The following is a 27,508-nucleotide window of genomic DNA, read 5'->3' as shown; positions in this document are numbered from 1 at the left end:
GTTTGAGTGATCATCTATCAAATGCATGACTTACACACCCTTATCTACAGTATATGCTCAGCCTAAAAGCCTACGAGGCCTTGAAAGCAAGACTAAAAGACTTACCACGTGCCCCCCTCTGTGCAGTTACATTCACAAAGCAAACAGTCAACAGGTGACTGTACCACAAAGTTGCAAAGTTGAAGAAATTCCAACTATTCAAAGCACAGCAGGCTCCCTCTCTCCCGAGTGACTAATGAATATATAACAGCCTCAGAGTCAATGCAAACTAGGTACAATTTGTAGCAAGCAGTGTAAGCTCTGTAACAAGTAACAAGAAAGCAATGAGTTAATACACACAGCAACATTTAATTATCATGAGGGAAAAAATCAGCAAGATAGGACAGGGTTGGTTGGCATAGACATAGAGGGTGAATGTGTCTCACGTTATTTCACGCCTGAATCCATTATCCCTTCTTTCCTGAGGAGGAAATATCCATGTTGTCCAAATTCTGCACCTGTTGCTTTTGGGATGGGACGGTCATTTTTCTGTGGGTTGTTGGGAGGATTCTTATCTCCATCTGTCCATGGACAATAACTAGTGTTACGGTAGCTGATATTGATTAGCAGCACTGGAAAAACAAGCTAATTCTTCCGGTTGTTTCATTTAAATTGTGCTGTTAATTTCTGCTGTGTACTGACAGTGAGGCAAAGTGTTTTTTTTTTCTATATCAATTTCCAGCTTCAGTCTTCTTCCCTCCGGTAGACTTTAAGGGTGTAATATAAGCTTTGGCCACACACCGTAACTGACATTTGCGGTTGCAACCGAGGGGGGCGCTGTTTCACTCGTTTGAGGATGAACATGGCTACCACGACGACTTAATCAGCGTTTGTTCTGAGATAAAATTACGCGTGTTTTTTATGAAAGTGTTTTTGGTAGCAATTTTGGACAGGAGTAACGGCTTACTTTTCTTGCATTTTGAGAGGGTCCAGGCTTGTTGCCACAGAGGAACTGCTCTCCTTGCCTCTTGGTTCAGAAGCAAATGGTGGAAAGAACTAGCTACAAGGGATCAAAGAGGACGCAGCTGTTTTGGAAAGGTAAGGTAATAATGATTAATAATTACAAGTGGTAATCAAAGCTACATAAATATTGTGTTTGGATAGTGATGTTAGTCAGGTGTGCTCTATCAGGAGGTAACCACATGGAAGATTAGCTACGTGACAGGAGTTGGCTGCCCTGTAATAAGATTACAGTCTGCATTCAGGCCTTTATGATGAGTGATTATAAGGAACATGATAAGTAAATTGCTTGATTTGTGTTGTACAAGACAACAAACCTTTGATGCATCATTTTACCTCTCGAGGATAGATGGAGAATGACAACTTAAGGATTTCATTTAAGCTACATTAATCAATATTTCAGAGGTTGCTGTTGATTTAAATTACACCCTGTTGCCAGTGCTGTCGTATCCACTGGTAATCAACATCCAATCAGCAGCTCTTAGCAGCTTCCAGCTCACTGTTTTGTTTTTGTGGTCACTACCTACACAAATCCAAACTTCACTCAGGCAGATGGAAGACTAACTGTTAAAGCTCTCATGAGCTTACAGAACAAACCAAAGCAAAAAGCAAGACGAATATTAATTCATGTAGTCTAGTCAACAGGTAGAAAACAAGGCCTCAATGTAGTATATGAATGGTATATGCTGAATATGTTTATATGAATACCTGAATATGTTTTTCAGTCCTCTGTCATTTGCCCAGCGGTCAAAAATCATAAAAGTAAAAGTTGCTTTGAATAACAAATCCAGACAGATAAAGAGACTTCATCTCAAAATATGTTGCATTTGGTCTTTTATTCCCTAAATGTAACAGTTGGCACTTTGCTACAAGCCAAAGTGTCTCTGCGAAGTAGTGACACAGTTGCTGGTGATAACCCACAGACCTTGTTATTGACAGGTTTGTCCTATTGCATGGAGATGAACAGTTGGTAGAGAGTAGTTCTGAAACTGTTCACAATGAGGCCTCTGCATTGTCATAGCTGTGTCATTTTTATTTTGAAGAAATGTTGCTGTTGAGATTTTCAGTTTTCCTTCATGCTTTGAGCAACACAGACTGCACTGACCGCAATGTACCGGGGTGATCTACAGGAAATATGGATGGGTAGTGTTCTGAGAGGAAAGTTTTATTGTCATGTTGGGAGAACTGTGTCTTAGTTGTGTTCATGTAGATAATGGTGTCAAAGAATATTCCCACTGAAACTGCTTCTATTTAGACCCTAAAGAATCAGAAGGAGGCTAAAAGTGAACATTTCCATTAGAGCTCCGGTCTTAGGGAATACAAAGCTCTTTCACAACTGACAGAGGGCCCTGTGTGTTTCAATGTCAGACAGAAAAGTACGCATTAGCATAGTCTTACTGAAGTTCCCTAAAGTGGCACATATGCATGTATCTCGTAAAATGCTGACACTTCTATCAGCAGCGTGCCAAATGTTGCATGACTTGCATTGTGGCATATTGTGATGCATTTCCTCTTCTTTCTCTGCCTCTTGTGGGTTGTATGCTAACTGGTCCATTAGGGAAAAAAAACACTATATGTTTACAGTAAATGTGGCAGTATGTTGTACTCATGCTTATCTCTCATACCCACATCACATCAGTCATATCCTTCTTACCTCTGTTTCCTTGCTTGTATTTGCTGATATGGCCGCCTTTAATCAGACGCAGGCAGTGTTTGAACAGCTTTTGATAAAACAGAAAAGTGTTTTTGATTTGCTGTGGGTTTTCAAGCATCTCAGGCTTTTTTCAGCATGGAGGGCTTCCATAATGACCTGTTGTTGGATTCAAGGTCCAAAGCCAATACACCCCTGAAAGTCACACATGCACACAACGACATGGCTACACAAGCACTCACGCATGTGCACACACATACCAAAAGATAAGGGATATATAAAGGAATCTACTCAATACCTATTTCACTGGGTCAATGTTTCCTGTGCTGAAATGTGAAACAAAAGCTGTTGAGCTGTGTACACTAGAATCTCTGGCCAAGTTTCCCAGTTTTGACTACAGATCTTGCTGGCATCATTTGTTGTTGGTCTCTCAGTAGGACGGCCACAGTTTTGTATGTGTGTGTTTGTGTGCCTGAACTGTCAGTTAGCTTGTGTTCATGTCTGTGTATTGGTTGTGTGCATGTGTTTGGCAGTGAATATGGTTAGGATGGAAATATGTGTTGGCTTACTGACTTGCTGGCAAGATGTAAATGAGAGCAAATGAAAAAGGAGGCCAGGAATAGAAGTTGGGGATGAATGGACATTGAGAAGAAGATAAAAGGTTCAGATAAAGGCAGTGACAGCCAATTCTCCATGTGTTTGTCAACGCTCTGATGTTACAGGTGTTATCGTTTAATCCATCCACTTCGTGCAACCCGCCTGTTGCCAACACGTCACCCTTTCACTTCTTGTTCTATGTGTGTGCACGTCTGTGTGTGTGTGTGTGTGTGTGTGTGTTTCTCTCCTCTATGGTCTCTGTTTCCTCCAGCCTGGGTAAATGTCAGAGCAAGCTGCTGCTCTTCCCAGACCACGCCGTGGGAGACAGACCAACCTCATCGCCGTGGCAACCCTCTGTTCTGGCTCAAAGAAAGAGGCAAGGGCGGAGAAGAAAGGAACTTTTATGCCTCTGAACCCCCACTAGTTCCCTCATCCCCCCTCGTCCTTGTGCATTGTAGCCCAGGCCTGAACCATGTGGCCAAGCTCCCAGGCTTCACTGTGACTAGAGAAGAGGAAGAGAGTAGGGCTGCAGTTACTAAGTAGGTGATGAGGGATTTAAAAAAAAAAAAAAAAAAGAGTTAGAAAATGAAAATAAGATATTATTAGCAGGAAATCTGTGGGACATTTCTCTTTGATAGATTTTTTATACATTAATTGAGTAAAAGGAAAAAAACATGCTCTTTAATTCTTAAAGAAAAAAATCTTGCCAAACACATTTCTCACACAAGGTAAAGAAAACTTCAGTAGAATTACCAGCAAGGCAAGGAAATGGCACTATTAGATTTCCCAGAATACTTCCTTGGCTTGGAGCCATTGTATTTGGTTTCAATTTATACCAGCAGGAGGCTGCCTGATACCTTTCTTCTCTGGTAATGGCTTTCTTCTCCAAGCTGACTTGTCACCTCTAACAAGAAGTGTACCTTAAGGGATTTCAGTGGTCATAAGGAGTAGTCGTAGGAGTCCAGCCAAAGACTGTCACTCATATCCAAAGTAAAGACTATTTTTTTGTGACAGCACAATCAGTTGTGGCACTAAGATGAGTTGCGGAAATGACAGCATTTAGCTATTACCCTCCCCGAGGGAGACTGTTGGAAAGACAAAAATTGAGAGAGAGAGAGAAAGAGAGGGGGAGTGGCAGTGGTGGTCAGAAGCGAGGAACCATCTGGTTGTAGGTGAGGGACCATATTTAACACTGGCGGAAGCCCAATATTGTGTCTCTGGTGCATCCAGGTTTCTTTCTGCAAATTTATCCATTTCCCACTGTAAATCTGTTCATTTTCCTCCTGCAATTTTTTCTCTAAATCAGTTTGCATTTAATATTCACTATTTCTTTTTCATTTCCTTCAGTATCCACAAGAAAACACACATACGCATGCAGTCCATCTTCTTCAACATGTTTGCCTGAGCTGCGATTGTCTGCTCTAATAGTCTAGAGTTAGGTCTCTCTGTGTGTTACTGTCTTATTAGTTCCTCTCTCTCTCTCATACTCTTGCATTGGAAGCAACAGGAAAATCTAAATTTGTCACACAGACATACTCACCATTGTCCTTTTGTGGAACTCATTTCATTTCACCCACGCCAACCCACAGTTGGGTTGTATCTATGGAGAGTGCAAACTGCAGTCATTCTCCTTCACCTTTGCCATGCTTGCAGCTAAACTCACTTACATTTTGTCAGTGCATGTCTTTGTATAACTGTGAAAAATGTCAAGGATTCAGAGCTACAACTGTCAGTATGTACACAAATGCACAGGTGTGGGATGGATGCAGTATTTGCACATAAATGTGAGCATTCATCTGTTAAGAGTTTGAGCAGAGAGGGGCTGTTTTGCTCATAATAATCAGTGATTGCACATATGTGATTGCATGTTTCCTCATTAGAACTAATATGCTATATGCTTGTGCATGGAGGGGAGAAGGTGCAGTCTTGTTGTGGGAGCTGTGGCAGGTGTATCTGACAGAACGTCCGTGTGAGATACCCTGTTATGGATGATCTTGATAATACAATTTTTTTGAAGGTGTGTGTGCATGCATGCTTTTTTTGGCAAGCGTGTGTTCCATGTGTGTCTGTATGGACTGTGTGTATGCATAATAGTGTTTTCTGCTCGGCTGGCTGTGCCGGTGTGCGCCTGTGTTCGGGTTGCACATGACCCCGGCTCCACTGGGAGGTCTATGTCTTTCATGTCTCCTGTTCAGCTCTCCCTCAAATCTGGGTCAAAGGATAAAAGAATAACCCCTATCCACTATGACACACACACACACACACACCGGCCCCATCTGAAAAATGACTTCCTGGAGATTTGAGTGGTAACAAGGTGGCATTGTGGAGGACACTGGAGCGGGCAACTTTTAAAATTCACCTTATGTAGCAGCAGACACACTGTCCTAAATCTAGATCCTGTCACCTCTCTCTATTAACAACAGTTATTCACTGCACCAGTTACTCATCCAGTCCTTTCCCATCTTCCTCTCTCTGTCTCTCTCGGTTTGTTTCGCTACATCTCACAGTTGACCTTGCTTAGACCAGATGAGAACGCTGGATTTGCAAGTCGGCAGCAAGTCGATTAGGAATGTGTTGTGGCTCAGTGTCTCCTGGCATCTCTGTGTCTGCCTCTCTGCTTCTCTCTTACAGTCTTTTCTCGCTCTTCCTCCAGCAGACTTTCCTTCTCTCCCTCGCTAAGCCTCTCCAACAATGCTGATGCTCTGGACCAGCTTCAACCCTCGGAGGAGGAAGGAGCCATGCTGGGGCATTTGTGCGTTTCAGTGTGTTTGCAGGCATTCATGGGTTTATGTGTGTGTGCGTGTGGCAGTTAGGGAAGATAGTCCTTGCCAAAGAACAGAGCATCCTCAGTCCCCTGCGTTTCTGAGCAATGGCTGTCATTGAGGTCTTTTCTTTTTCTTGTTTAAAAAAAAAAAAAAAAAAGACTGAGGGGAAGCAGGGAATTGTTCCTGCACTGGGACACCCTGCCTCTCTCATAACTTCAGCCCTGTGGGCCTCAGGCTTGGAGCAGGGCAGTGTGTGTTGAGGATGTTAAGACCTACTGCCTGTCATAGATAAAGGCTGCAGACCTCCTACTAGCAGCGGGACGCAACCATCTGGGAGGACCACTTGCAGTGGCTTATATCCATGCAACCCCCTGCTGCGAACCCTTGCGAACCAGGGAGGACTCTGTCAGATTGATGGAGAAGTCCCCTTGGCACACTTTTTGTTTCGAGCAACTTTAAAAAAAAAAAAAAATTCTTCAGCACAGACACCCTCGCCCATCACTCCCAACAGTCTGTTGCATTCTTTATCTTACCACCTACTTGTCTCCATCCTGCCAAGCCAGAGCAGCACATTGTTCCTGGACCATTCCCTGTTAATGGAAAAGGGGTGTAACTTATGTGTCATTGTGTAAGCCGTCATCAAGGCCTGACAGGGGTCTATAATGACAGAAAGGCACATTACAGTGGACAGAAGGAGGTGAAGGCCACTGTGTGCCTCTCACAATGGTTGATGTGCTAGCACCCATAAGTGAGAACATCCAAATTACACCAGTGCAGCTTCAACACCTTTCCAAATTTTAAATTTAGTGGTCAACGGTTGCTCTAGCTGTGTGCAGCTTCTTGGCTTGTGGTCTGTGCAGCCAACAGTTCTTTTGAGAAACAATATCTTTTGTTTCTTCTTTGGACACCAACATATGCTTTTTTGTGTTATATAATGTGCAGATATGTAAATTTCCAGATAAAGACTCTCTGTAGTGCACTCCAGCTTGATTAATTAAACAGCACCAAACTATCAGCAAAGAATTCCCTCTCACAATCCTAAAGAGACCATTTCCTTTTTCAACAAGAGCATATCTTTTGCATCTCTACTGCCCAAAGCCACCCACATTCATTGACAATATTATCATTACATTCACATTTTTCAGTTATTAAGCAGCTGCATGAGAAAATTGACACTGATAGGCTCTCTCTCACATCCTGTCGCATCTGGCATAATCCCATGTTTTAAATAAGAAAATGTACCTTAATCTTATAGTACGGTATTCTGTATATGGTACAACAGTGACTATAAAAAAAATGTAGCTCTGGCAGTTACATTAAAAGATGCACTGATGTGTAACTGTTCAACAGAATTCTGCATAATATGTTTAGTGTGATTAGTTGTATACACTGTTGAATGTGCAAACTAAGGAATGTATGGGATTACCTGGTTTACTTCATCTTTCACTGTGATTTTCCAGTGTGCTTGTTGTGAATTTGTCTACAGCACCAACCACGGTGTCAGGGTGCAAAGGGAGCTCCCCACAATAAGAGCCCAGCAGCATGTGCACATTAATGGCTTAGACAGTGCATACAGGTCCACAAAAAAGGTGCAGGTCAGTTAAAAAAAACAAAAAAAACAGGTACGTGGAGACTTTAAGGGAGGACAGCGGATAGAGGTAGAAATCTTTACCCAGCTGGTTTCTCCTCTCCAATGGCTCAGGTGCTGATCTCCTTCTAACTTTACCAGCAGCGGAACCACATGAGGAGTGAGACACTGAGCTATCTTGGGAAATTACCCTGCCGACAGACGGCACATTGAGACTTCGTTAGCACAACCACCCAACCTAGTGCCTCTCCAGCCTGATCGAACAGAGCAACTCTCCATGACAGAGTAAACAAAGCAGAATCACACGGATGATGAGGAAAAGAAGGCTTTTTTTCATGTGATTCAATCTTGGCAAATCCCTGAATACCCATGTGGCTATGTGTGTTTCATGCATTTGTACCCATGAGTGTGTGTTTCTCTTTGTTTTAATTATATATGTTTATTTTATGTGTGTATATGTGTCTTTATGAGGGCATTTATGTTGATTTGACTGTATGAATGCAGTACACCTGCGTAGAATATGCCCAAATAGGTAGGCACCATATAATACATTTTTGTGTTAGGGTGCTTATATTCATGCAAATATTTGTGTGTGTTAATATACGTGTGTGCGTGTGTGTGTGTGTGTGCTTTTCTGCCTATCTGTCTGTGTGTCTTTGTTTGTGCGCTGTAGGCAGCGAGGAATGTCTGTGTTGAGGAGAGAGAAGAAGCAGAGGAGAGGTGTAAGTCAGAGACTGCAAGTAAACAACCTGCAGTAGCTACAGTAAGTGTCAGTCTTCCCTGCCTCTCTTCCTCTGCCCCCCCCCCCCCCCCCCCCGTACTTTTCATTCCTGCGCTTAAACAAACATACACAGCGATTGTGCTGCCAAGTTGCTGAAGAACTCGTTCAGCAAACTTCCGGGCTTTGTGCATCTGCTCAGCTTTTTTGTGCCTAAATTGATAATTGAATCAACTATCGCCATGTAATCAATTAGGGTGTTCATCCCCAGCTCTGAATCAACCAGTTAATTGGCTTGTGCCACAGAGAGGCTGAGACGGAGAGCAGGCTGGTGCAGGAGGGACTGTTGGATTACTACAGATGGGCTCTCAGACCTATTTGCATTGTGTCTGACTTTAAGTCCTTGATTGCCTTGCTGGTTCAGAAATTGCTTGGGTGCGAGCAGCACACAGGTTGGGATTGGACCTTGGTGACAAATCCTGCCTGTTTTAGTGAAGAGGGCAAGAATAGATATAGAGCACACACACAGCAGGTTATCTCTCCGCTTTGATCACAATCTTTCAGACAGATGCATGCAGGGTTTTCTTCCATTAAACACCCTTTGTTACTTTTTACCCAATGTCCGGAAAAATTCTTTGCCACCTGCAGTCAGCGCTGCTTTGTCTGAGCACACAGAGAGCAAAGCATTTCAAGTCCAAACAACCCTGCAGTATTGATCCACCCCACACCTTATTCCATTTTGTCCTCTAAAACATGCCTTTTCACTCGGTTGACTTCTATTCAAAGCTATCCAGTGAGACCTGTGTCAATGGGGAAGCTTGACTTCATTCCATAGCTCTGGAAGCCCCCCCGGGGGCTAAGCATAGGCTGCTAGACCATGACAGGCAGGGGGCTAATAGGCCGGATAGGATTGGATAAAAGAAGGGGGGGGGGGGGGTTGCAAAAAAAGTTTTAAGACCAGGACACCGCCATCTGCTTTTGTGGTGATGAGCATCAAAGCCTGAAGGAGCCCTGTTGGGTCCCTCTTTCAGATGGCCGTCCTACATATGGGCTTCATATTTCACCGGGACAGACAGTCAGCAAGGCCCATTGGGCCACAGCCGAGGCCACTATTCTGTCTCCCTGCATGGTTTCCAGCCTTTGAGAAGAGCAGCAAGATTACTTTTATTTCTCCTGAGAAATGTGGCTAATAAATGACCAGGCTTGACCCAGAGGATTTGGGCCTGCACCCCCACCTCACTAAATGAAGGTATGGAAGAAGAGGGGCTCTGTGGGTATGTTACTGTTGAGAGAAATGTTAGAGAAATGGGTCAGTGCATGGCTGCAACGACGTGCTCCCAGGGTGATTAATTATTGAAGTGACTAATACTACATTTGCCTGGCAGCACCAGGGGCTTCAGTCCACATTGGTGGCACCATAACAATAATCAGCCCTGCTGCATCTTTTATATCCATCAACCCCTCTTCACTTCTCCCGTCTCCCTGACTTCCCCCCTAATTTCCACTCTTTTTGTTATTTTGCCCTTACAGATTTCTGTTTTCCTCTTCCGTCTCTCCCACTTGACGAACACAGACCTCATTATCTAATTATGCCTTTTCACTCATTCCCCCCTATCTCTGTCCCTCCTTCCTCTTCTTCTCTCAGCCCCTTCTCTTGTTTCCCCTCTGTCAGTAGCATAGCCTCTATCTATAAGTGAGACTGGGGGGGATAAGTGTGCTCCTTGATGAGAAATGTGAAGGCCAGACACATATAATATCAGTGCTGATGGAAACCAGCCACTCTTGTCTAACTCTGCTTCTCCTTCGCCTTTTTGCCAGACTTTGCCTGCCTCAAGGTAGCATATGGCATTCTCTCAGACTGCTGGACTCGTTGGCCTCCCACACAACAGTGTGCATCCATCTCTCCCTCACTCACAGCTCTTTTATGGGCTCTCCAACAGTTATTTTCTCCCGTACCCCTCTCCCCTGATACTGTGCAGAACCCCATCCCTCCACATTCTATTTCACACAGCCACACTTCAGTGACGTTCACTGCAGAGATGGCTCAGGTCTGGCAGTTGGTGAGAGGAGGGCGGTCGAGTCTGGAAGGCACAGTCATTAGTTAAATATTAGCCAGACTGTGCTCTATTCCCCCAACATCCGGGCGGGGGGTGCAAGAGTCATACCCTTCCAAAACAATGGGCCATAAGGGGATGGCTTTGTGCCCTTGTGCTCAGATATACACGTACACACACACACACACACACAAACCTCCCTTCCTTCCAAACTCATACAGATGGTGTTCTCTTTGTTATATCTTGTACATAAGGCACAGTACATCATACCCCTTGAGAGATGTGTTAACCTTACCAAGGTACAAGCAGAAGGTGTAACAACAATGAAGGTGGGGTCACAAACAACAATAGGCAAGCCCCACAATTACACAGTTGAACAAAGGAAAACATGATCAGACATAATGGATATGTGTTGTGCCTGCAGATGTATAAATTCTGAGTTGAGGACAAAAAGTTAGTTCCCACAGTAAAGTTGAACAGATGGTTACACACAGTGAAAGTTGTGTAAGTACGTATTTACTGCACTTTCTTTTTTTTATATTATGGCCAGGGGAAAGTGAAGCTGAATGCATTAACAGTCATTTCCAACTCGGTAAAAGTCACAGTCAAGTAGCCAATGAATGCATTGGGGTAGCTATTGCTTGCTTGGGTGTTTCTGACATGGAGCTGCAGCATCTTTAAATTACAGTCAGGCAGCTGTTTTATGTCTCTGGTCTTGATGTTCCTGTGTAGGCCATAAGGAGCGTCATCATCCCTGAAATGATCAGTCTGAGTGGAAAAAGTTGCAAACTAGTTTGTTTTGCCTCTGGATGAAGTGTTTGGTCATTATAATGAGAAAGCTGTGGACAACATATCGGTCTGAGTTTGAGGTCTTCCTCGGAGTAATGCTTTGTCCATGTGTTTCACTGTGTGTGTGTGTGTGTGTGTTTTTCTCTGAGCCATGTTGCAGGGTGTGTGGGAGCCACAAGGCTCACGCATGCAGTGCACAGGATTCCTGCTGTTTGTGTGGCGAAGGGTGTGTGGGATTCATGCTGTGAGACTCAGAGATCATCTCTGCTCTGCCCAGGAAGCCTCTGGTCAGACAACAGCTATCTCAGCATACTCCCTCTCCTCTCATTTTCCCCCTCTGCCTTCCTTCTCCTAACCTCTCTTAGCTTACCTCCAGTCTATTGTCTTCACTTTAAATGTGAAAATGTAAAGAATCGACGGGTGATAACAACATTAAATGAACCATGAACACAATATAACATGACAAAAGAAATGATAACATTCTAAAGAAATAAAAGTAATTGTTGTCCTTTAATGAAAAAGGTATGTCAGCCTTGAGTTACAAACCCCGACTCCAAAAGGATTTTCATCTCAGCTGCTCTTTTATTTATGTTCTGTAACTTCCACGTTATGTCCATCATGTGGTAACTCGCTTCTTCAGGTAACTTGAAGCAGATGGGGCTGAAATTGGAAACAGTCTGATTCATAACGTAGTGGTCCAAATCTTTCTGGCTGCACCAGAAGTCACCTCATGACTTTTTTGTGTCCTTTGATATTCTTTTTCACTAGAGAGGACGTGTTTGAAGTCAGGTATTTGAGCTGGTTGCAAAACAGGCCGCTTACATTTACCAGCGTTCAGAACCAAAGTGAGCAATTAACAAACTTTTGAAGGCACAAATTCTACCACCTCTCGTTACTGATCAGTGGAACCTTACGCTACATCTACTACACTATTAGGTTGACTAAAAACACCTGTGTCTAAGACCTAACCTTGACCAACAGATACGTGGATAGAAAGATAGATAGGATCTGTAAACTCCTGTTGCCACACCCATATGTTTCCAGCTTTGCTCTTTATCGTTCCCTAGAATCCCCAGCAGAATGAACTGGGCAGACACAGGTGTGAGCAATTAGTCGGATTCAGTAATGTACTCTCCCGCTCTCAGCTCTTTGCTCTCCCGAGTCCCAGACGGGGTCCACTGGGCAGGCAACAGTGCAATTAGTTCATTTTGGTAGCGTCGATTCATCCAACAGCAGCCCCCAATGCACATTCTCACTACAATAAAACACAGCACTATGAAATAGGCCTAATCCATGCTTTGGTACAGAAGTTCTGCAACTCTCAGTATGCAGCCCATTTTGTGTGTGTGTTTGTGTGTGTGTTTGAAGACATTTTCACTTACTGCAATTACAGACAGATTTCTCTGATATATTTCAGCTAAATTGTGCAAAAAGACCTGAAGTAGGGCACCCAATTTCCAGTTACTGATTACTAGAATTGGAAATGAATAATTTTCTATCAATCAGCAAATGAATTCATCATCTAATTGTTTTAAACATACTTAATAGTCATACTCCCTTTTGCTGTAATGGGAGTTGGGATACTTTATTTCAGCACATAATAGAATATACAAATTTAAATGTTATGAATTTTAAGGAATAGTTTGACATTTTGGGAAATATGCTTCTTCCATGCTGAGAGTTAGATGAGAAGATCAATACCACTCTCATATATGTGTGTGTGTGTGTGTGTGTGTGTGTATATACACACATATATATATATATATATATATATATATGTGTGTGTGTGTGTGTGTGTATATATATATATATATATATAAGTTCTGTAAAACAAAGGCCTTGGTGTCTCTGTAAGGCTACCTGGCAACCATATATATATATGTGTATATGAACTTTGCAGAACATATGAAATTCAATGTGCTAATTAATTAGTGAGCTTAAGATGTACTGGTAGGTGGTTTTGTTACCTTCAGATAAAGAACTATGCAAGATGTTTCACTCTGTTTATATTCTTAGCTAAGTTAACCAGCTGCTGGCTGTAGCTTCATATTTAACACACAGACATGAGAGCGGTATCAACAGTAGCAATTGTTGCAATGGATCAATAAAAATCACAGGTTTCCCACGTTTTTCACATCAGTATTCAGGTCAGTGGCCCCTATAATTATGTATGTTATAATGTTTGGCATGTCTGTTTGGGAGTCTACAATGTCCTAAGCCTGACTGTGGAGATTTAAGTGTGGGGCATGTGTGCCAAAAAGACGGCGGTGATACATAACACAGTTACCCCATTCACAGTAATTGAGGTGCAATCCCTCACCCATATGGCATGTATTTGCCATGCACACATGCATGCTCAATAGCATCTCCATACACACATGTTCATAACACTTTAATCAATTAGTATTTGGATTGCATGGGAATGTCAGCTGGTAGCACTCAGGAACCCCTCCAGTTCCTCTCGCGCACACACAGGCAGATCATACCAAATCTCCAATCCTGCCCCCGACATCCCCTAGCGCCCTTTTTTTTCTGCATGCTGTCTATGTGCAATATGTAGATTGGTCTTAACTTTGCTGACAAAAGATAAGAATAAAAAAATCATATTGCACAGATTAAGCAGAGTAAGCATATAATTCATGCAGTTGGTATTGTTTATTGAGAGAGAGTGTAAAAATCTGCATATTTCTTGCCACGTGTGTTCCCTTAACATGCATATACCTCCACTTGTGGTTACAACTGTCTGTAAATGGACCCTAACCACCCACCCAACACACCCCCTCTCTTCACCTTGCGAGATCAGGAATGCATAGACACGTTCAGCCCGTAATGTTCTTTACCGTTTGCACTGTTTATGCAGCCTGCACACTCATTTAAATAACCTTGATTACTTTATTTTAATGTGTGCGTGTGTGTATGTTTGTGAGTATAAGTGGGCGCATGTGTTTGTATGTGGGAGAAAAGCGAGAGATAGACAGGTTACAGAGGTAGTGTAGTGTTCCTTGGCACTTTTAATTTCTGTCGATTATGACAGTGTGTGCAGCCTGGCTTATTTGTTATTATATCATAAAGTCTGTGTTTATTTTAATAAGGCTTATAATGAATGGCACCATTAGAGTGCTGAATTCAGGAATGTGCACAGGCGGAACAGCACTGATTGCCCATTCAGGTTTTCCACCCTGTTTTCTTAACTGGGGGAGGTGAGGGTGTTGCTTTGGGGAGCAGCGAAGGGGTCTCAGGACTGATTCATATTATAATTAAAAAAGTCCATCCATCCATGTGCAGTTTTTTCCTTTATATTTTTTGCCACTAGAAGGGAGCCATTGAATGCCTGTGCCTGTTTTCCTTTTTGAAAAACTTTTCATAACAAGGAACGCAAACAAAAATAAATAAATAAATCAAAAACATGAATCAAACTTTATTCAGCCTAAAAGCTCTTTTTATCTTTCCTTCGTTTTCAGCTTTGACAGACTTCACGCTCCTTGTTTAGGACCTGTCAAGATGCAATCAGAAAAGGTAAATAAGGACTTTTAATCAAATTATATGTTATCTATCACACTTGCATCTCCTTCGGATATTCAGTGTACCAATGTGAAAAGAGATCAGAATGTTTTATACGATTGCAAACAATGTTCTGTGCAACTTTAATCAGCTCATTCTCCTTTGTCTTTGCTGGTTTTCTCACACTTTTGCAATTAAGCAAGAATTTCTTTTGAAGTTGATTGCCCCCTTCTCTCTCATTGCTTTTGTCTGTAGTTATTCAAATGAGAGCAGAGCGACCTGGCATACCACCCTGCATTGTGCCTGCTGAGTTTAGACCACTGCTATAGAGCATAAACAAAAACTGTTTAATTAGGTGCCTTGCACTTTATTAGTCCTTAACTCACAGTTAACACACATGCATACCCATACACACACACACACACACACACACACACACACACACACACACGCACACACCAGCATCCCTCCTGAATACACACACAACACTGCCTGCATTACAGTCTTAACTTATTGAATAATGAGGCTCTTGCTGGGCTTGAACAGAGAATAGTTAAACTGCAATGAGGACCAACTTGTGCTCGTGGGTGCATGCACTTGTGTTTGTGTGTATATGTGTATCTTTTTTGGATGCTGACAAGGAGGAAGAGCTTGTTAAGAAAAATGTTTTCTTGGCCAGAAAACAGGAGCTCTTTGCTAACTGGCCTTTTTTGTCAGGATAACAAAAGAGAAGAGGAAATATGCAACATTCAAAATCTTAAAAGCTGTTGAAACCACCTCCACCTTTAAACATATGGGGGCACATGTGCAGACGTCCTTTGTCTTAACTGCTTGGTTTTCTCTAACTTGGCTCCCTCCTTTGTCCCTCTGACAACTTTGGCCCAGTAGACTCTTTAGGGCCGGTCACCATGGAGACCTACCTTTAAGTGGCGTGGGAGTGGTGCAGGTCAGGGGAGGTCAAGCTGAGGGACTGTTTTGGCAAACTGAGCACGCTTCATTAGGCCTTTTGGCTTGGGGTTCATTAAAACTGCAGGAGAGGACATTCCAGGAGACTCTATTAACCAAGCAGTCTTGTGACACGCTGTCAGGCCAACAGATTTCAAACATCTTGTGTTAAACTCCCCTGCCCACCCCCTACCCCCTAACCCACAATGACCCACCCACCCTCCCACAGACACACACAAACACAAAGGCACAATGGCACACACACAAAACATACTTGCACACGCATCAGAAAACAAGTGTAGAGTTCATATACACATGCACAAACACGCTTGGAATCGCATGCGACTCTCTACGTCTTCTGCGGCGCTGCTGCTGCTGCCACACTCTTCCCCCACCCCCCACTGCTGCACCCTCCTGCACACAACAATAGCCTCCATCTGTTGGCCCCTTCAACTTTCCCCGGCAGTCCTCTGGGGGGTTCTAAGTCTGCAGGTGGAGGGAACTACAGTCACCCTGCCATTGATGTGGTGACACCTTCAGATCAGAATAGATACTCAGAAGGAGGGCAGTGGAGGGAGGGAGTGGTAGAATGTTTTGGGAGGAAACTCAAAAGAAGGAAAAACAACTAAGTTTTATGAGGGATGAGGTGTTATAGAAGTAGGGGTGGCCAAGGGTGAGATGATTAGGACAGAGTGACAGGGTGAGAGGAAGATGTGTGGGTGGGAATGTAGTGGTAGAGGGCGCAGGGGAAGAATAAAAGAAAGGCGCATGCTCCGTAAGCCACTCACAGTCCATATATTTAATCTTATTGTTTAAGTGGAGCACATGCCGGAGGATGTGGCTAAAATGACTTACAGACTCCCATCAGATCAAGTCACACAATATAAGTGAATCACAGTATTTTGGTCAGATCAAAATGCAAGCTGCGGCACTTCTGAGAGAGCCTGTCAGATCAGTGCTTTTAGCTGTCCACTGTATAAGCAGGTATAACTGGATTATCCTTGTGTTTCAGTTGGCAAGCCTTATCATGTAGGCTCTATGGTTGGTCAGTTCAAACTGGGCAGATTACAGTTTGCAGAGAAGAGGTTTAGCCTCGTTTGGAGCTCTGATATGTTAATTAAAGTGGATTTTCTGAAAATGGGGACGGGCAGGATGGCAAACTCCACCTCAACAAAGCCGGAAGCCCATCTGTTGGCAGAGGTGTATTCGGGCCTGATTGTGTGTGTGTGTGTGTGTGTGTGTGTGTGTGGTTTTTTTTTGTTTGTTTTTTTGTTTTTTTTGGTTGTTGGTGTTTTTTTTTGGTTTTTTTTGGTCTGTGTGCTCTTGTACTTCTATCCCTGTGAGAACCAGTTTGAGCCTCCCAGAATGAGGACATATTTGTGAAGAGAGGTCATTTTGACTTGTGATAAGTATAGCAAAGGGCTAGTTTACAGATAAGATAAGATATATTTTATTTATCCCACTTGTGGGAAATTTACAAAAAAGGGGGACACTTCAAACTGGGATCATACCTTCACAATTTAAGACATTTGCTGTACAACCACAAAAAGGGAGGAAAAATGTGATTCATAAAAAGTATTGTATTCAAAACTTGTATGAATCAATAGGGTTTAGCCTTGGTTTTCCTGCAGCATGTAATCTAACATCGTACCAGTGTAATTCTTTGATTTTTGTCACACAACTGGTTTTCTGCACTGCATTGTGTTTTTGGTACTTTTATGTTATGAAATGGCTCAGTCTGCAGCAGGTAATGTGTATAGGTCAATCTGCAGTAGCCTATTGACTTTTTTTCCCTTGTAGCTTTCAGCCAGCACAGCTAAAATAAAAGTTGGTAAGTTCTGTGTGATGGTTGAAGTCGATAAAATATGAGACACACTAGCAGGTGGCCAGCCATTTCCTCTTGCAGCTACAGGGATACAGTGGGACCGTTTCTTACTCATTTTGCAGTATATGGGTTTCTGTGTTTCTTAAAGGCTGAATTATTATATACCATTTTCTTTAAACTTGCAGCTTAATGTGTAGGCTAACTGTAAGAAAAGGATGTCAACACTAAGTATTAGTGTTGTACTATTGAGGTTATGATAATTATAATAAATCATTTTCCAATTCTTTCTCATATGCTTATTCATGTTGCACAAAGCAGAATAATTACAATGAAAAACACAGCCACCCACACTTTGTGATATCAACAGCAAATATCAGCTCACTTCAACAGCCATAGTACTGGATTTTGAAGAAAATACCTGGCTAACTGCTAGGCTACAATGACTATCCCCTAGACGTCAACACTCAATTATGTCTCTCAGCTCAAAATGCACTGTCTATTCATTACATAATCTGTCTTAACAGTAGCTCTGCCTTGGGTGTTGGGTTGAGGTGACAAAAACTCCTCCGGCAAGCATCCTTGCTCAGTAAGAATAACAAATAATGTAAACTGGATTTGAATCATTGAATCACTCCTTTTGAAAAATACATTATCAGACCTCCTTCAGTAATAAGAAGAGAAAATCCCATTCTCCTGAGGTAAAAATTGCAAAATCGTCACCTCCCTGGTATTACTAATGCTGTGAGGGAGAGGTGAGGAGGAACATGACGGCTAACCTCAGCTCACTGTAGTTAAAGCTGTGGTTGTGGGAGTTATGGTGAAAGGTTGGTAGAAGAATGAATCTATTCAATGGTGGTTCCTTCATAGAGGATATAGAGGTGCAAAGCTGTGTGTGTGTAGGGGGGGAGCATGCACATTCGTATATATCTGTGCATGTGCAGGGTATGTGTGGGGTATATTTGTGGACAGCAGAACATAAATAATAGAACACAAGGGTTTTGTTATTAAAGTGGCCTTTTATTGCCTAATAGCTTTTGTTTAAGGCTTGCTTTGGATCCATTCAATATTGTTTCTTTCCATGCCTTGTTTTTGCCCCCATTTTTAGCTCGCCCAGATTTAGCTCGGTTTCATCCACTAATCCTTCTGTTTTGTTAGTGACACTGGGAGAACAGCCTGGGCTGTGTGGCTCAGCCCCGCCTGTCAAAGCCTATAACATCTCTCACCAGGATCAGGTTATTGCCTGAGCTCTGTGTATCTTTATATTGAATTGCTTGTGATAGGAAGCTCTGGTGTTGTGTTTGTATGGTGTGTGTGTGTGTGTGTGTGTGTGTGGGCTTCCATGCACATATGTTTGTGTGCACATTTATTGTACATGGATGAGGTGGCGCTGAATAAGTGAATGGGACATACAAGAGTGGATACAACAATTGTCTTTTCTGACCTCAAATTTCAATATTGTCCCCTCATGTCTCTTCTACCCACCCTCCCCACCTCCTCACCTCCCCACCTCCACGTTCCCTGCTCCGTTCTCCATTCATCCATCACCACAGCGGGGGTTGATAGATGGGGCGGCGGAGACGTGGCGAACGTTAAAGTTTGTGGGCCGTGGATGGACAGCTCGGCATGAATATCAGCGGCACGGACAGAGTAAGCACTGGGAATTGGATGAGTGAGAGCGAGGGAGGTGTCAGCACTTTCCCTCCCATGCATTTTCACTCAGTCGGATTGAGTCTCATTATCTGACCCCGCTTCTCGTCCCTCTGTGACCTAATAATATTGTTTCAGCGATCCTGTCCAGCCTCTGACCTCATGACTTCACACAGGAATCCGTTAAATGAAAAAGGAGTCAGGTACTTTTTAGCTTTGTGCTGCCTCCTTGAACACTGGCAAAAATTATTATTTGTTTTTACTGTTTATCAAAATGTTGCTGCAGCTGAATTGGCATCACTCATCAATTATATCTCTGAATTTATTAGTCTGATAAGGATTATATCCAGTAGTCCCTCTCACACTTGCTCAGTAAGCCTCTTCATGTTGTACTTTACCTAGACAAAGATCTGCATAAAACCTCATCAACAAGATCTCGTTTGATTGGTCGCTGGTGTTTGTTTGTCATTAAAAGCAGAATCAAAGTCAGAATATCACTGAATTAACATGGTCATATAGGAGCTTGTTAGGCATCTGAGGTAAATGGGGGAGATTTGGGAAATAATCCCTCACCAATCTGGACACCACAGCTGGTTGTCTCAAGCCTCTCTATCCATCCTGCCACATACACACGCGCATTTCCACACACACATAAACAAACGCCCCAGCTCTGAACTCCACGTTGCTGCCAACATGCATAGGGACACAGGGGTGGGGATTGAAGTGGGAACAGCAAAAGAGTGTGTCGGTGTGTTTAATTGGGTTTTTCCAAATCCGCCTTAACCCTGATACATGTACCTTCCACATGCTCTGGCATCGCTTGGTCCACAGGTCACCCAGAGACAGCAACTTGAGAATCTCTGCTTGCAAACTTGCCAGCAGCGGGACAAGGTTCATGTCCCTGTTCAGACTTCATCACTATGACAGACTTTTGAAGAAAGTGCAGCTGAAGGGGGGATTAAGCAACTATCTCTGCTGTCAGACTTTTTGAAAGTCCTCTTATCTCTGTTTGCTACTTGTTATTTTAGTGATGCCTGTAATTGTCATTTCTGGTTTCTGGTGATGCATTCTCTCTCGTCTCTGCGGCTGCCTGTTAAATCTCCTCCTTCCGTGGTCGACTGGTAGCCAGATCGGCCAGGGAGAGAGAGAGAGAGAGAAAAAAAACATGCTGACCTTGTCTACAGATTTAGAACACAGAAGCATCGCTGATATGGCAGCTGCACTGTGGCAGGCAACAGAAGCCGGGGCTCCAATCAGATCATCAGGTCAGATGGCTGTAGTTAATGCCAAGGCTCAGAGTGTGGATGCAATACTCTCCAGCTCAATGCACAGAGACAATTTTGCAGACCTTTGTTGGAGCCCTCAGAAGTCTTGAAGGGTTACAGAGGCCCTTTTTCATTAAATTTACAGCTTTCTAATAACTGTGGGTGCTGAACTAGTTAAATCCTCCTCTTGGTTGTGGATTGTATATTGGGCGCCGAATATCTGCCTGTCTAAACTGTTAGCTACTGACTCCAACATGACATATTCATTTTGTAATTTTTTTGTTGTTTATTTTGACAGGTGACAGAATCTGAGCTGCCACCTTACTTATGGCATTCCAGATGATTTAAGCACACCACCCCTACCCTCCAACCCCATTTACCCTCCACACAAATACTGTACACACAGGCATATACAGGAGCTTAAGCACACACAAAAAATGTAGCATGCAGCCTCACTCCTACTGCATTTTTCTGAATCAATCTCCTGGACATGACCCTATCTTTCCCTCTTCCACATATTGTGTTGCTTTTCACCGTAGTGCTTATTGCTTTCTTTGATTAATCTTCCTCCTTGCTTTCCCTGCTGCACTGGTCTGAGTCAGTAGACTTCCTGTTGGTTTTCAAAACAACTCTTCATGTCAGCCTTCCTTCCTCCCGTCTCCCCCCTTCCCCTGCTCCTCCCTCGTCTTCTATTCATCACTCTGCAGCCCATTTTACAGTATCTTTCTGTCTCCTTCCTCCATCCGTTTCTCTCGCTCCATTACCTTGCTCGTTCGTGTCCCCTTCATCTCACCCCTCTGCCTGTCCAACCCTCTGACATGAATTCTTTTTACCCCCTTACTGTATCTCCCTCCTCTTCCCTGCATTTCCCCTCTTGCCATTCATCTTCAGGTCCTCTGTCCATCTCCCTCCCTCCCCTCCCTCACCACCTCTCTGTCAGGCCCCAGCTCCCTCCCCTCCTCTTCCTTCGTCTGGCAGTGGAGCGCCTCCACTCTTGCTGACAGTGCTGTTTGTGTGAACTGAGTGCTGAGCTTCACAGCCCCCTCGCCTCCCATTGCTCCCTCCGCCGCCTCCCCGCCCCATCCTCCACCTCCCTCTCTTCTTTCCTCCTGCCTCCCACCTACATACCCCTCCAGGCGGGGGAATTAACCTTCTAGCCCTGGGCTGCTGGGCTTAATGACTGTCTGTGGGGCCAGCGCCGACTACACAACCCAGCTGCTAACATCTGGGCCACACACACCCACTCGCACTGCCCGTGCACACGCACACATTGCTCACAGAGCGGACACTGGACACTGGCATTGTGCAGCATGCAGTATGCACAACATGAGGTTACAGTCCTTGAATTTGTGCCACTATGAGGGTGTGTGTCATTATCATTCTTTCTTTGGTGCTTGCTGCACAAATGTGGGAGTCTCTCAGCACTGTTCTCACAGACAGTGGTTGGTCTATCATTACTGCATGGCTGGCCCATAGTGGAACAACAGATGCAGCAGTACAGCTGCTTTTGTGTTTATACTGAGCAAATGACTCGCACGTATAGTCAACACAGAGCCACGGCAAGTGGACTGTCAGCAGATCAAATGAAAAATACATGCACGTGGAAAATAAACATGACCTTTAAGTTGTCTTGCTAGAGGAGCTTTTAGTATGTTCCACTGAGCAAATAGTGGTATTCTCCAGCCACCGTTCAGTTGGAAGTATATAATTGACAAAAAGGTGGAGGCGAGGGAGGGAGGGTAAGGGGGGTGGGCAATATTCAGAAAAAAATAAATAAATATTCCACTGTTGAAAGTGAATTCTTTGGCCTGTCTGTGTCTCCATCTCTGCAGCAGAGCAGTTCACCCCAGGAGTATTCACTATAGGAAATACAGTAATGTGGATACTCTATTCCATTCATTATGTATGAGCATAAATGTTACAAACTAGCAGCTGTGAAGACATCCATGTTGCATCTGTATCTTTGAGGGCTGCTCTGCTCCTTCCAACCCAGCACAGTGAAATGCTAAATAATGGGATCCATGAATACTCCCCAGAAAGGCAGAACAGAAAGAAAAGACAGGCATGTTCCTCCAAACTTATTACTGGCTCACTGCAACTTTATCAAGATTTTATAGTTATTTATTCGATTCTACTGAAACACGAGGTCCTGCGAGTTTTGAAATCAGTTTGTTACCACGTGGGCCTTAAAAGTATTTTTAAATCCTTTGACTCCTCAGGGCATCTGTGACATTGTTATTGTTTTTTTGACATCTATATTGCTGTTCAGGTGACCCCCATGTACCCACCTCCACCGGCACTTCTCATATACACACCTTCCCTTCATTCTTCAGTCTCTGCTCTCTGCCTCTCTCCTTCTCTTCATCTGTTTGCCTCTGTCTTAAACTAAGGAGTGAGAGAAGGGGGAGTCCCATTGGCATTCTTTAACATCTCCGTTGCTCACTTGTGTTCAGAGAGCCATCTGTAGATCAGGAAGACAAAAAGACGCTCCTGAGCCTTGGCGTCACTCAACAGGTAAGCACAGCTCTCTTTCTCTCATGCAAATCCACACACCTATTCAAAGATTCTTGGCTTTTTTAAGAAGGAGGTACGCCCTCTGTGTGCGTGTGAGTGTGTGTCTGTCTGTCTGCCTCCACTCTCTTTCTCTCTGTGCACCCTAGGCAGGCAGATGTGCTCGAATTGGTGGAGGAGGGTTGAAAGAAAGTTTTGCCTCTCTGTCTCTCAACTTTTTTTTCCTGGGGAGAGTGGGGTTTGTGAGTTTGTGTGTGTGTGTGAAGCCAGAGTAATCCAGTAAACCTGAACACTTCGAGCTGAAGGGAGCGGAGACAAAGCACGCGCAAACACCTTACTTGGGTTGCTTTGAGAACCTTGAAGTTGTGCTGGACGTGTACGTCATCCATCTGCCACTGAATCCTCTGGACAAGGCTGATATGGTTTAGCCTTGTCTTCCCGCAAGGCTGAGGTCTATTTCTGTCTGTGTTTAGCGCATCCAACCAGATCCTAATCAGCCTGCTTAAAGAACGCCATGTTTTAATGCACAATCAATGATTGGGATGTGATTAGATTCTGTTGATAATCTAATCTTCATCTCTTAGAAACCCTCTCTATCTGCAGTTCAGTGTTAAAGCATTAATGGTTCACAGCGCTGCTCCTATAATCTACAGTAATTGGACCCACAGGCAACTGGAGAGATTGGTGAGAGGTTAGGTCAGTATTAAGATGTAGGACCACATCTGAATTGGGTGGAGGCGCATGGAGGTTGAAACTTCATTTTCTGCACATTGACTGATTTCATGGGGTTCCACGTTAAATTGGTCTAGGATTGAGTGTATTGAGTCTTTTGATGATGTTATGAAAGACGCCATTAAAAATCTACCTGTTGGGGTCACGCTGAATGGCTCAGCTACCTCTAATGCCCTTGCGGGGAGAGTGGCAGCCTTGTCTCTGAGAGCAAATCAAATTTCAAATCAAACTTTCTCATTTGCATTTGTAAGAAGCTGGTGAAGAACAAAGTGAAAAAAAAACTCTGGCAATGAGTGCTGCAGGAGTAAAATATGGGTCTTTCTTAAATTTGAAGAAGAATTAAATCGCCATTCAGTCAGGTGTTTATCTAATGTAATATTTCTTGTTTTGGAGTGTTAAATGACACATCACAGTTATTGCTTCACTATCCCAGATTTTTCACACAAACAAACATGCATCAGTGAATCAAGATTCTCGTGACTGGCTATATTTTTAAAGCAATCAAGGCAGTTGTTTGACTAGGTAATGGGAATGTGGGGAGGTCGGGCAGGTTGTGTCTGCTTTCATTAAGAGTCCCAGTGAAAATGATGACTCATGAGGTCAGCAGCAACCTCTCTGTGTTGGCCAAACACTTCCCTTCCTCACAGGGGGATACCTACTATTTGAGCTCTAAATCCCATATTCTGGCTCCTGCCATTGTTCTGTAGACAGCTAAAAGAAATCAAGCTCCTCTTATCAAGAGATGGATAACTTTATGTGCATTGCAATGCATATGGCGGGATATAATGATCGTGTCTGTGTTTACGTACGTGACGCATTAAAAGAGACAGAGATAAAAAGCAGACAGCACTTTTAACCTCGTAAAAGAATTTCTATTCATTGAAGAGGGAAGTAATTGCCCTTGTGTGTTCAAAGAGTATGCTGGGGGCTCTGAAATACACAAATGTTTTGAGAGCGAAAAAAATAATTGAGTGTGAGTTAATTCTTATCAAAGCCTGTTGGAGTGCAACTAATCGACTGAGGGGAGATGCGTCAGAGAGCTGTTGCCTTCAATTCATTTTGTCTATTCAGATGAGAAAATATTTAGTTTTCAATTAAGGAAATCACTATTATTTGTTCCACTCCTGCAGCAGATAAATTGAAGTGATTACAAACTGACTTAAAATCCACAGAGAGCTCTTCCTGGTCAAAGAAGGAGGAGTATTGGATGCAATGGGCACAGACCCACAGCACTGCCTGCAGTCTTAAATCCAAATAGCTCTTTTTCCAACATTTACAGGAAGAGCGTGCAACAATCCTGACAGTAGATCACACTTTTACATGTATCCATCTGCTTACATGTATCCATACAAAACACAAATACACAGTTGCATGTTTTAACTGCGTTACTCACCAATTCCTCACCCCTAAACAACAAAATAGGCAGTTTGTCAGTACACTCTTGAATAACCCATGCAACCCATATATTGTCTGATAAACTATCTCTAATGTTAAGGTTTTGTTTATATTAGTCAACTAGCAAACATTATTATCATCACAGATGCAGCATGCTGCTGTTATGGTATTGTCAGATTGACAAATGTTAGAGAAGTGGTCATGGTCCTACTACAGAAACTTCCCAACTGCTTGGTAACCATGGTAATCAGGGTTAGGACCCAATTTAGGAAAAAAGTCGTTAGAGATGAACAGTTCTTAAGTTAATTATAATAATTTCTGCACACATAGAAATAGTACAGTGGGAGACACACTACACACTACTGCTTTTATTGACACTAATTATAAACATAGGATGAAAAAACACAAAAAATCATACCATGAAATAATTTCTATACCTTTGAAGTCCTGACCTTTTAACATGCCTTATGGCTTTTTAAAGTTCTGTTTTAATTGCATACTGATGCAGGATTGATGGACTGATTGACTTATTGACTGATTGATTTGAAGACTGCTGTAATGATGTTGTAAGCATGTGCTTGGAAGGTTGAGAGACTTGGTCAGAGTCAGATGCCAAATTGAATATTAAATAGTACTGCAAACACAAGATACAATGTGTCAGAAAGTCAAACCTTGAAAAATAATGTACAGTATATATATATATATATATATATATATATATATATATATATATATATATATATATATATATATATAGTTTTCATCTTCATATTCATCTTGTAGGGGATGTGGTATTCCTGTTTGTATATATTTCATGTGTTTTTTTTTTTTTTCTTTCTTTCTGTCTTGGTTGTTCCAGGATCAGGTGTCAGTGGTGAGATGGACCTCTTGTCAGCATGGATTGCGTCTCCTTCGGCACTACCCTTTCTCTGTCTCATCTGGGGTAAGAGAATCAAATGCCACCATGGAGCCATCTTTACAGTAGGCCTTTACTGTGGCCTTTTCATGGCCCATTCATGTTCAGGCCATTCAGCTGAGCAGTGGGAACCTTAACTGTATTGAAGCCTTAATTGAATTTTTCAGTACAGCATAATAGCTTCTGTATGTTTACATGCAGGAGTTGGCTTCTCAATCTGATTCCTGAGGTGCCACAGGTTTACAGTGATGGATGCACTGTAAATCTAAGTATGTTAAATAAAAGCCGGTTAATCTCCTACTTATCTCTTAGGCTTACACTGTGAAAATCTTGTTTTAAGGTACCATGTTTACTGCAGTATTGATGGGCTTAATGAGGCATCTACATGTACATACAGGATGTATCTGTTTTCATGTTTGTATTTTCAGCAACTGTGCAAAATCAAATGTGGTGAACAGGGCCAACTGTTAATTTCATCACTGTTACCATGGGACCACTTTCTCCATGAACAGGACCTCAGGTGGAAAGAAACTTTTTATTAACTGGTTTTTGTACGGAAAAATGGAAACTTAGTCTTAGGGTATTTCCTGAATACTGTCTCAAATGTAGCATGGCCAACAAGGTTACTCCATGTGACCATGGTAACCGTTCTAAGTGGGTTGTTATTTCATACAGGCTCAAGGTGAATTTGTCCAAATTGAGCGGTATGGTAATGTGCATGTTATCCTTGACAGTATTCATAGACTGGGTTTGTCCCCCTGTATTTTTACCTCTACCATGGGTAGCTTATACACACAATAAGTAACACCAACATAATTTCACCTTTGTTTCTGGGTATTATGCACACAGTATTTTCTTACTAGTTAACATGGTGATTACTACAATGACTTCCAGTTCACACAACTTACTTATTAAAAATAACCTTAAGTTATCTGACAGTTTAGTGGTGAATGTGATCTTAATGCAATGCTACCTTATGACAGGAGAAAGAGGAAGAGGAAGATTTAGCCATAAACAAGCCTTTTCATCCAAAGGCATCTTTACAATTGTACATGAGGGGCATGCTGTACCTAGAGAATTTGTGAAATATTGCTTGGAAAGAATCAGCTACTCTCAAACAAGATTTCTTTATCTTAAAAAGTAAAAGAGAATGTAGAAAGAAGGACTGAGAGGCAAATTACATACATATATAATTGTAGGCAGCCATTCTTGAATAAGGAATGGAAATCAATATTTCACAGCAGATATTTGACATGTCATAGCAGGAAAGCACAGGTGTAATTAATAACATTAATTAAAGATGGCTGCAGTCCATTTTGGTGTAAACACCATGGTATTGTGCATGCTCACTCACTGGCATGGCTTACTGGGACACCCAAAGCAATGTTATTACTTAAAGCTGTGCAAGGAGGAGTGAAAATGTGTATCAGTCAGTTTATTCAAATAGGCCTGCTTCCCCCTCCATTTAAAGCTGTGTAATTCATATTTTTATATCAATAGTGGGTCAGGATACTTGTAGTCTGTAATGGGAAAGCTCGCTGTGACAAACTTAGAGAGAATTACCACCTGTCTCTGATATTCCTCTTAGCTTTACAGAACATTTTAAGCAT

At 42.7% G+C, this 27,508-nt stretch overlaps 1 protein-coding gene across 1 annotated transcript in view; it reads left to right on the top strand.

Annotated features, from left to right (window-relative positions):
- The first annotated feature begins 812 nt into the window (after positions 1–812).
- nphs1 (NPHS1 adhesion molecule, nephrin) overlaps positions 813–27,508 on the top strand; it is a 57,596-nt gene continuing 30,900 nt past the window's right edge. Inside the window, exons 1-2 of the mRNA XM_051076091.1 lie at positions 813–1,077; positions 25,842–25,925. Coding sequence (XP_050932048.1) covers positions 1,023–1,077; positions 25,842–25,925 — 139 coding nt within the window. The 5' untranslated portion in view covers positions 813–1,022. The remainder of the gene's footprint in view (positions 1,078–25,841; positions 25,926–27,508) is intronic.

The sequence above is a fragment of the Lates calcarifer genome, linkage group LG15 (assembly GCF_001640805.2).
Source record: "Lates calcarifer isolate ASB-BC8 linkage group LG15, TLL_Latcal_v3, whole genome shotgun sequence".
In the NCBI taxonomy this organism is placed as follows: Eukaryota; Metazoa; Chordata; class Actinopteri; family Centropomidae; genus Lates; species Lates calcarifer.
This window is presented reverse-complemented; position numbering and strand designations above follow the sequence as displayed.